Genomic DNA, 11,494 nt, shown 5'->3' on the forward strand with positions numbered 1-11,494 from the left:
AGGCTATATGCAACTTAAAATAAAAAATAATGTGTATGTTATGTTACGCATTTGCAATTATGTATCAACTTTATATCTTACGGGCAATTGTGTAGACTTCTATTAATAATTCAAGACGAAAACGTTATCAAAGGTATCGGGATTATAATTTAATACGCCAGACGCGCGTTTCATCTACATAAGACTCATCAGTGACGCTCATATCAAAATAGTTATAAAGCCAAACAAGTACAAAGTTGAACACAAACGTTTTGGCTGTCCTATGGTATATTCACTCTGTTTAAGTATCAGATATGTGCTCATTCTGACGATTGCTTTGATATTAAAACACAATTAGCTTAGGTCTTAAATTAATTTTCTAAAATTTGGTCCAAAAATTCAATAAAATTAATGAATTAAAATGATCTTGTGTCAACTAATTTGACCGTGGTTATTGAATATGAATAATGGTAGAAATCTTTGAAACAATTAAATACCTTTCATATCCTTGGTATGCCCGAACTTGTCTTGATTTTCCTGTAAATGTAGATTAACAGTAGACAAAATATAAGAGTAATCAATGCAGAAATAAAAATAAAAATTCTAAAAGAACAAACGGCTCAAATCATGAAAGCTAAGGTAAAGACAGCATGAATAAACTAAGCATCTAGTGGCTTATAATTTATCGTTCTTGAATAGTTTTAAGGAATAAAACTTATAAGTGATAAAAGTTTCGGAACCAAAATATGAAAAAAACCTTAAGAAATCAATGGAAAAAGAATGAGTAAAAAACTTCAATTTCAACACGGAACTGCATCACTTGCCTTCCGTCACATTTTGTGTATCAGTCAATAATTTAATCTCAACTGATATATGAAATGACTACCTTTTTCGCTATTATATACACATATTTTCACTTAAGTGCACTGATATTTGCTACATACGTTGTTTGTATATGTTTATATTCTATGTTTTTTTTTTGGTGTTATAAAACATCAAATATACTTTGTCAGAAAATATATCAAGTTCGTTGCAACTTGCTCAATTAAGTCCAAAGAAAAGACAAAAGTCGTTAAATTTCATGCAGTGCTTACTATGCCAAAAATAATCGACTGTATAGGGAAGTCGACTTTTGTATCTGCATTGAATAACTGATTGGATGAGGTGAACATCAAGATGTTTCATGCGATAGCTGTTAATTTGAAGAACTCTGTGCAGGCAGTTTGTCATCGTTCATACTATTAAAGTTACACAAGTAAACATATGTGTTGCCCCCTTTAGAGCGAGGAAGCTTCTACTCTCTGAAATTTAATGACGACGTACAATTATCGGACTGTTGTCCCTCAGTTTCGGGTATTTTGCACGCATTCTAGAATGCAGTCGTTCAACCTGAGCGCTTGTATTTTGTTGCAACAAAACATTTTAGAAAGATCAAAAACTACTCAAGTTTGAATCAGATGAGCGAATTAAGAATTTTTTTATCCGTGTCAGATAAAGTTAAAGTTGAAATAGTTTCCCGTCCATCTTTTAAACTTCAAGCACTCTGTCATTTTGGTTGCATGACAAATTATATGCTCAAAACGAAAAAAAAAATCCAAACCTGTGGAAGCAGATATATCAGATTGCGATACTGCTTTTACTAATTTTCTTTTGGCTATTGACAACGATTTAAAGGTCATTCCTCAGTGTCAACTGTAATAGATACAAATAACGGACAGATATTTCATTCCGCTGCAAGTATAATTAGAAAAGACATCGAAACTCTACAGAAGAATACTCAACTTCGGATGAATTGTCTCTTCCTTCTTCAATTCAGTCGATGCCCTCGTATTTATTGCAATTCATTTTATGGTTACTCGATGAAACTGCATACCGCCAAGACTATTTTCTTGAAATGACACCAGAGAAATTGCGTAAATGCTAATCAATTGTTGAGTCAATCGTTTCTGTCGCCATTTATTTTTAGTCCTTTTCATTTAGGATTGGCTTTACAAATGTACCATGAGTTTGGTTAAAAACTGGTTGAAACTTTGAATACCAGTGAATTTTGTGCTTCTTAAAGTGAAGTGCGACGCTATCTGATATGTTGCCAACCATGAAATGGAGCGAATTCAAGATAGTGTGTAAGTCTCGTATAATGTTTCCCCATCATTTTTGCAGACAAGCATATGGATGTCATCACACCTTCCTAAACCCCCTTTTATATCTCTGTTAAATCTTGGATGAATTGATAGGGATGGTTTGAAGCTGGTATTTAGGAACAAATGTCTTCGGAATTCCTACAATACCTTGTCTGTACTTGTAAAGAAAAACGCAAAATAACGTGTTTGCTTTGAGCAGAACCTTTCATATGCAGACCTGTGGCCATGAGTTAAATGTGTAGAAATATTAAAACATAAAATTGAGAATGGAAATGGGGAATGTGTCAAAGAGACAACAACCCGACCAAAATAAAAAATACAACAGCAGAAGGTCACCAACAGGTCTTCAATGTAGCGAGAAATTCCCGCACCCGGAGGCGTCCTTCAGCTGGCCCCTAAACAAATATATACTAGTTCAGTGATAATGAACGCCATACTAATTTCCAAATTGTACACAAGAAATGTCTTGTGACAGTTGATGAAAATGAAGATGATGGAGATAACGGTTGATTTGGTATAAAGGTTGTTGCACTGTACACACGGTCCCAGCCTCCAGGTTAGGGGAGTGTTAGCGTGCCCTTAAAAAGTTAAACCCCGCCACATTCTTTATGTGTCTGTTTCAAGTCACGACTTGGTTATGCAGTGTTTGTCGTTTGTTTCTATATACTTTATTTGTTTGTTCAAATTCAATTTGAGGTCATATTTGACTGTAGAGTTCTGTTGCTTTGGTTTGATACCTCACCCAATATGATAGTTTAAAAAAATAATAAAATAAAAAGTATTGTCCTGCATGACACTTGATTTCATATATGAAATTGAAATTTTCATAAGGTTAAGGTGCTCAAAAGATTTTATAGGTTGAAAACTTGATTTTTAAAGTTTTGTTTATAAAAAGTCGTTTTAGGAATGTTTTTGATAAAAAAAATCTCAATGATTAAGGTTTATGTATAATAATAAACAGTACTTAAGCCAAAACAGTATCATTTGTATTTAGGTAGAGTTTGGAAATAGAAAAAAAAAGTCAAAATTGTAACCCTCCCAAATTTTACGAGATTTTTACATATGACCTTTGACCTCAATTTGAAAAAAAAATGTGACCATATCAAATCCTGACGACAGTCATATCATTATGGTACACGATTTCCTCTTTCAAATGATGTATATTATAGGTGTGTGTTCGGTGGGGAGATTTAATTAAAAAAAATCTGCCTTCAGTCACAGCACTAATGCGGCCACTTTCATTTTTGACAAAAATCATCTGAAAAGTGACGTTTTTTACAATATTTGATAGATTTTTCACATTTATGCTGGAATCGGAATGTTTTAATGACTAAAACAGTTAAAATCTTTCAGATAAACTAATCGAGTCAATTGATTTAGACACTTAAGTGTTTAAAAAGTGTCTAAAATCTTTCCTAAGATGAACTTGAAATTTGAGGCCAAAATCGGCCCTTACCGGACCTACTCCTTTGAATAACACATATACCCTTTTTTCAATACATTAATTCTACTGTAGGTATATACCAATTTTTGCTGATAATCTGTTTCTTTATTTGATCTTCTGATTACACTATTATCAGGTAACTTAACAGACTTAAGTGACACTCTTTCGAAGTCTTGCTCTGAAATTAATGATTTGTATCTGCATTTTAGTAAACAAACACTGAATAACATAAGATAATTCATCAATCTGATTTAATTTCTTTGTGAAGCGTTCTACAGAGAAAATAAGGTGTATAATGTACACAAACATCTAATTTTGCAACCATCTTCATTATTTATAGAATACTGATGTGTTGAGCATTGACTGTGTGAAATAGCAGCAAATTGCATTGTTGTAACAGTACTTCTTATCTGATTTAAATTGAGAATGAAAATAAGGAAAGTGTAAAAAAGACAACAACCCGACCACAGAGCAGACAACATTTAGCTATTTTAGGAAAGTTAGTATATATATATACAAATATGAAAAACTGAATGGAGTTTTTGTCGATGAGACAGCACAAAAGCGATCTAAAAAAACATTGCACGATATGTGTTGACCTTGATGCAGCAACCAATCATACCAAAGCCGATCGGGTGGTCAACAAACAATATTCAACATTACATAAGGGTCTATAAAGAGTGTTGATATCTGAATCAACCCGAGACTAAATAAATGACAGTTTTATTACGATATTCTGTTTTATTGAATCAATGCCATATGAGAATGTGTGCGGTTTATAATTTCTTGAAATTCTTTTTCAAAGTTTTGAACTTTCGTGATATATAAATGATTGATGTATACAGACAAGAATTTATATTGTGATTGAAAGTGTGACAACTCTCCAACGGAGAACATATGACGTCAACATTTGACGTCAACATTAACAACTACAGGTTATCGTACATCATTCAATGATAATCAAATCCGTTACACGTACTGCATACAACAAAAAGTTATGAGGTGGACTGGTAATGTTAATTAATGTTTTAAATAAAACAAAAGAAAAATCACCATTCGAATGTTCATGTCACGCTTTCCAAAGTTTCGAACGTCGTCAGTGATTTTGAAGTTTTCTCATGCTATATTTTAGTGTTTTTATTGTTGTTTTTTTTTTTTTATATATAGAAATCTGGTATAAATGATCTCTTAAATGATTTAAAAGAGGGACGAACGATACCAGAGGGAGAGTCAAACTCATAGATAGAAAATAAACTGACAACGCCATGGCTGAAATAAAAAGACAAACAGACAAATAATAGTAATAGAAATTTAAAGACTAAGGAACACGAACTCCACTAAAACTTGGTTTGATCTCAGGAGCTCCAGGAGGGTAAGCAGATCCTTCGGCACCCGTTCTGTTGCTTATGGTACTTCACATCCGGTAAATAGTCTAATTCGGTAGGTCACATTCGTGAAAAGGGAAGGGTTTTGCCGCTGCTGGTGGACGTTTCGTCCCCGAGGGTATCACAAGCCTTCGGTGTTGACATGAATATCATTAATTTTGTCATTTTTATAAATTTCCTGTTTACAAAACTTTTGAATTTTTCGGAAACTAATGATTTACTTATCCCAGGCATAGATTACCTTTACCGTATTTAGCACAACTTTTTAGGAATTTTGATTCTCTTTGCTCTTCAACTATGTACTTGGTGTGGCTTTATAAATATTTTGATACGAGCGTCACTGATGAGTCTTATGAAGACGACCGCGCGTCTGGCATACTAAATTATAATCCTGGTACGTTAAATTAACTATTGTACTTACTACATGAGAAACATATCCGATATCATCTAAGAAACAGTTATTTCATAACGGTCAACCAACTCGTGATGGAAGAAAGAAAATCATGATAGGAAATACAAGCCCGGGAATATCGTATCAATTTGGAGATATGTACTTCGTATGCAGACGCTGCTGGAATGTTGCTACATAGAAATGGCAAGTGCACAATTGGGAATCTGGAATCATTTCTTTTGTCGTAAAGTTTTGTTTTCAACCGACCCTCATGTCAATTTCTAGATGTAAGTCAAGATATGAGGCAGACTTAGCTGTATCTGTAGTATCCTTTATCTGTATGATTCTATACTTTTGGCTATTTATAGTTTGATATATTGTATAAACTTCTTTTTATTATTGAATACTACATTAACCGTCTATTGATGGCATTTGTTATTTGTTTTCTAAAATGTTTTTTTTGTCGACAGTTTGCTATTTCGTTTGCGTATAAACCACACGTACGGCATTATAATAGGTTCATAGTATATACTTTACCTTGTTGTGGCATTCCTTCTTCCATATTAACATCTCTATGATCTCTAACCACCGATCTGTGCTGTAAAATGAAATAAAATAAAAATTAATTTCATAAAAATACTGAACTCCACACCGGAAAGACCCTAATCAAGTTGCAATATTAAAAGATCAGGTAACAACTGTCATATTACTGAATTGGTACTGGCATTTTCCCAAATAGAAAATGGTGGATTGAATCTTGTTAACCATTGAATCTCTCACTTGTATGACAGTCGCATCAAATTCCATCATATTTAACAACGATGTGCGAACAAATCAAACAGATACATAGGTAAACATGTCCAAAATAGAAATACAGCATTGTCAACAATGTGTTATAATGTTGACCACTATAAAACAAAACATGTGTATATATATACAAAAAAATTACAACAGAGGTATAAAAACAAAGCAAATTGGCATAAAACAATCATTTTTTTAGTCAATGTTATTTTCGAGTCGACAAATGAGTCTCTTTCATATTTCTATCGTTGAATAATGTTATTTATAGCAGGTTCCATGGAACTATCATATGCACATCCAGTTAGATTATATATTTGACGCACCATTCCTAAAATATATATGCAAACCAAATAGTGTTACTACTTGCACGTACAAATTAATATGAATCGAAAGACTCATACATGAAGAACTGAAAATTCCATAGAAAGAAACAGAACAAAACAAATACACAAATACGATTAGAGGTTAAAATATAATAAAAATATTTTCATTGAGCTACAGAACGCTATCTATAATACATTTCAGAAGGATTTTAAAATATCTTTATCAACATTAAGTTTTCCAAGTAATAATATGCAATGTATATGTTTGTTTTTTATTCTTACCTCTTGTATTTCACCAGTTTCAAACGCTTGATTGTTTTCACTTGAACCATCTGGATGATTGCTTTTTTCCTCGTCGGAACAACAGTTTGTCGTTAGCACAATTGAATTCAGCACTATATCGGTACATAAAAGCGCAGTAGCCGCAATAGTAAATTTTGTTAAATCCCAATCTGCTAAAATAAAACTATAAAGCAGCACCGATATGTCGAAAATGACATCTAGACATTTGTATACCATCATAAACTTTTGATATTTTAAGACTTTATATTCGGCTCTAGGATCGTCCACATTACTTGAAAACCGTGAAAGTCTGTATACTAGAGAAAAAGTTATAAACGCATAAAAGCATACTGCGAAAATTACGATTGCACAAAATAACAGGAACCCCCCGTCTCCTTCATCCTTAGTTTTCCTGTTGACAAAACAAACAACTAGAAATAATGCTATGTTGATCAAATATCCAATTCCTAGCCGAAGTAGTAAGATCCTTACTTTTTTAGTTAATATATTTGGTTCCTTCTGATGTTTTGTTCCTAAATAATGTACAAATCTGTCATAATGACTTAGCATAAATGAAGATAATAAATCTACATAAAATGCACACATACACCCGCAACACATCTCTACTATCCAAATGGAAGAGATCTCAAATCAAATAGCATACATGTAAAACACAACGCTTCAAGCACGTTTCCAAATATCGTCAAAAGATAAAAGCATACAACTTCGCTGATAACAATTGATTAAGCTAAAACTTGAATTTTTAAAGGACATTCCACATCTGATTCCGAATGCGTAATATTCCTGTTTGATGGATTTCACTGTCCCGTCCTGTAAGTGTGAGTCATTTATACTCAATGAAAACAAAATATAACTTGAAACGGTACTTATAATGTAAGAAATGTGTCCCTTTAAATTACCACGACAACGAAACGATTCACTGCTAATACACCTATCGAGACATTTTGTAAATATTAATATTGTGACCCAGTTAAATGAACAAGTGATATTATCAAATACCGTTTTTTCTTGGTATAATGTGGACTTTGGTTTATCCTTGAAAGATAAACACGTATTTACTATTTAAATATGTGTACACTCGGAACACTCGCTGTTATCGGTGTGCATACTACTATTGACTCGAAAAGCCGTTTCATATTGTTGTAAAAATGTGTTTTTCGGATGATTTTTTGGATATTTCGTGTACAGTTCTTCTTTCGTTATATGAAATCCTGAAGTCTCCAAATGATAGAATAGAAGAGAAAAAGTTGAAAGTTCTAATGATTCGTACTGCAATGGGATTATTAATTAATGTTTGTGGATTTCTTGTAGTATGTGGAATAAACCGAACTGGCTATAGAGAAAGTGGATTATCCGTTACGATGTTTAGTATAATATTGTTGTATAATGTCTTTTTCTACGGTGTGATGACATTTGCTTTAATGAAAGGATTTTCTTCCGTAAGTACAAGAGAAGATTGGTTCGGATATTTTAAAAGCTTTATTACTGTTTACCGAATAATGGACATTATCTTCGACATTCTGCTGTTTATATACAATCTGTTTGCTGATCGTTGGAGATTTCAATTGACAACAAATTTGATGATACCCGTTATTGTTTTTGATATTGTCTTAAATTTAATTTCGTTTGGAATTTATTTCAGAAAATCTAGAAAACAAAATCATAATGCCTGACATTGTTATCCGACATATTCACAGTCAATTGTTTAACAAAATATCACTACACATGCACAGATGTGGTACAAGGATTTCTAAAAAATGGTTATGAGTACAGAATGCAAAAGATCTGCTCATTTACCATATACATAGCTCCGTAAGGAGGAGACTGGGTCCATTGTTACTCTGCCACTAAATCTGCTCATGATGTATAACTTTTTTTAATAGAATGCTTATCGAGCAAACAAATATGAAAAAGTATATTATAAAGATAAACTCTATAGAAGATTTTCTATCAACAATTTATTAAAACCTTATTTCTCAAACTCAATGTTTTGGATGGAAAATTTATAGAAATAACAATATTATTATAATAATTATCATAGTGATGAAAACTATTGCTATCAATATAATTAAAATTGTTATCATTTTTTCATTGTTTTTGGTGGTGATGTTGTTGCCCAGCCCCTACTTGTATAGAAACTGTTTGTAGTTCCGTTATATTGACAAAATTGAAACAACATGAACATCGAAATTGGTTAATGTGATAATAATTAGGATTCAGCAGTCATATTGTCTTAACAAACAACACAGCCTATCAAGTTCAAAAGAAGCATAAAAGATAAATTTAACAAAGACGTCAACAAAAATGTGTAGTAAATTATAAAATGTCATCGTAGAAACCTGTATATGCTTTTTGTTTAACAAGTCCTGACACTATCACAAGACATTCTTAAACACTTAGAGTTTAAGTAATAGAATTCAAATGTCAAAAGCAAGAGTTGATCAGTCGAGTCTTAAAGTAATGCTTTGATTAAACCGGAACTACATACATTTAAATATAAGTGCTATAGAGACAGCTGAATCATACATTAGAAAAGGGCTAGTCATGGGTCAATCTAGTCATTGCCTGAACTTTGATTCAATGTGATAAAAATAATTCGATACTACAGACGATTCAGTTTAATACAATTACAGCAGCATGCCTAACGAATAGCGAGTGGAGCAAAATTTAAATTTCAACTGCTACCTCATTGGGCTCAAATTGACAACAAAGTTTCGAATAATATTGTTTTTGTATGTAAATCGTACTACTACGAGTGTTTAGTAAAAAATAAGAAATAAATGAGCACTCAAGTAATCCTAAACAGAAAACATATCATGTGACAAGGATGATATTTTGGCGAATCATAAGTCATTTATGTCCTGAATGAGCATTACATTGAACAACAAGTCGAATGACATACCTGGTTTGTATTGGATATCTAAACTTATAAAAAATTTCTGTACAAACAACAGTACATTGCCGACTCATCTGCTTGTACGATTGATAAAAAAAACATGTTCGCAGTAAAAAAGGGTCTTTATAAATACTTCGAAACTTTAATCGCATAGTGGAATTAACCATATGTGGATTCTAAAGAATTTTTTGATAATCTTAAATGTCTATCTTTATCTATTGACTTTCCCTGTATACCACCATTCCCCATGACAAATTGAAAAATCGTTCAAAAGAAATAATCCATAATAATTTTCAACATTTTAAATTGTAGCATTCGCTTTAAATTTATTGCTTTGAGATACCATGCGGGGTATTTTGTTAATAGTGAAAAAAATGTAAATTAAAGATAATTTGGTAAATAAAAGATTTGTGATAAATTTCTGCTTCAGAAAAATCCAATATAATTATTGTGGTATGCATTTACATAGAGGGGAGGACATCAACAACAATGCATGTGGCTTTGATCTATGTTTTTCGCTAGAAAACTTGATTGAGAATATGAGAATAAAATGATTGCCAACGAGATAATCTCCATGAAAGACAATATATCTTACATTAAAGTTAATGTACGGACTACGTGGAGCATGGGCTAACACCACAATGTAAGATTTACATGGCTTCAAAATATCCAGTGTAAAGTAATTAATACGAGGTATAACCAGCGGCAAATTTATATAAAAAATCCATAAAAAAAAATTAAATACAGTTACAAGTGACAAACACTGAAATTGCATGTTCCTGACTTCGGACATGTGCATATAGTATATAATCATTCAGTGAGGTTACACCAATTTGCTGGATTCAAACTCTCCTTCTTACATGAGATGATGTTGTCCGGAAGTCAGGAGTATGACAGTTGTTATCCATTCGTTTGATGTGTTTGAACTTTTGATTTTGCCATTTGATTTGGGACTTTCCTTTTTGAGTTTTCCTCGGAGTTCAGTATTTTTGGGGTTTTGCTTTTTGTTACATAACAGCATTCAACAAACATGCAAAACGCTTCTAAACTCCTCAGAACTACCCAATGCTTATTATAAAGTCTGATTAATGTAAACATTTTAGTCCATATTGACGTCTGTTCCTTAATTATACACAGTTACAAAAAATTTGTTGTTAAGTTTACCATCCCCTTGTTCTTGCCTTCGTTGAAAGGAAGCTATGTTTGTGTCATAAACGTGCATATGTGTGGTATCAGTATTTTCTATAGATTTGATATCCAGTAGTTAATATGGTAAAGTACCCGAAAAAACATGTTGTATCGATGGCAACAATCTGCATTTATTAGCTATAAAATAATGCGCAAAGGGGTGTAAATATATATGACATATTTCCAAAAAAACTTGGCCTGAAGTAGAATTTTATTCCCTTGGAGTGTTACCTTTTCTAAAACTGTTAACATAGTAAAGAAATCAACTGAAAATCGAATCTTTTGTCTCATTTAGTTGTAAAATTTCGTAAAAAATATCGTGTAGACTACATTGTTCGTAAACATTACATTAATTTCTGGACCTATCAAATAGAAAATATAAAAAAAATATTCTTGATGTTCTTAGATCAAATTTGAAGGCTGAATTGGTTCTAAGCTGCATTCAATAAATTTAATAGTACAATAACTTTCATATTTGAAAACTACACAAGGGCCAAAGCGCGAAACCACACTCTTAACTTTGTATTGCAACCTCATATCGGCTTTCAATGACAACTATTTACTATAAAAGACAATAACTCCTTAATGGGTCAATTGACAATTGGGCATGTTGACTTATTAGTAGATCTTATTTTGCTGAATA

General features: G+C 32.2%; 1 protein-coding gene across 1 annotated transcript; it reads right to left on the reverse strand.

Moving 5' to 3' along the window:
• Positions 1 to 468: 468 nt before the first annotated feature.
• LOC134687817 (uncharacterized) lies at positions 469 to 7,700 on the reverse strand. The gene is made up of 4 exons (XM_063548275.1): positions 6,747 to 7,700; positions 5,878 to 5,938; positions 3,645 to 3,742; positions 469 to 516 (listed from the first exon to the last, which is right to left on the reverse strand). The coding sequence occupies exons 1-4, from the start codon at positions 7,365 to 7,367 to the stop codon at positions 469 to 471; spliced, it is 828 nt and encodes a 275-aa protein (XP_063404345.1). The 5' UTR covers positions 7,368 to 7,700.
• Positions 7,701 to 11,494: the final 3,794 nt, after the last annotated feature.

The sequence above is a fragment of the Mytilus trossulus genome, chromosome 10, assembly GCF_036588685.1.
Source record: "Mytilus trossulus isolate FHL-02 chromosome 10, PNRI_Mtr1.1.1.hap1, whole genome shotgun sequence".
In the NCBI taxonomy this organism is placed as follows: domain Eukaryota; kingdom Metazoa; phylum Mollusca; class Bivalvia; order Mytilida; family Mytilidae; genus Mytilus; species Mytilus trossulus.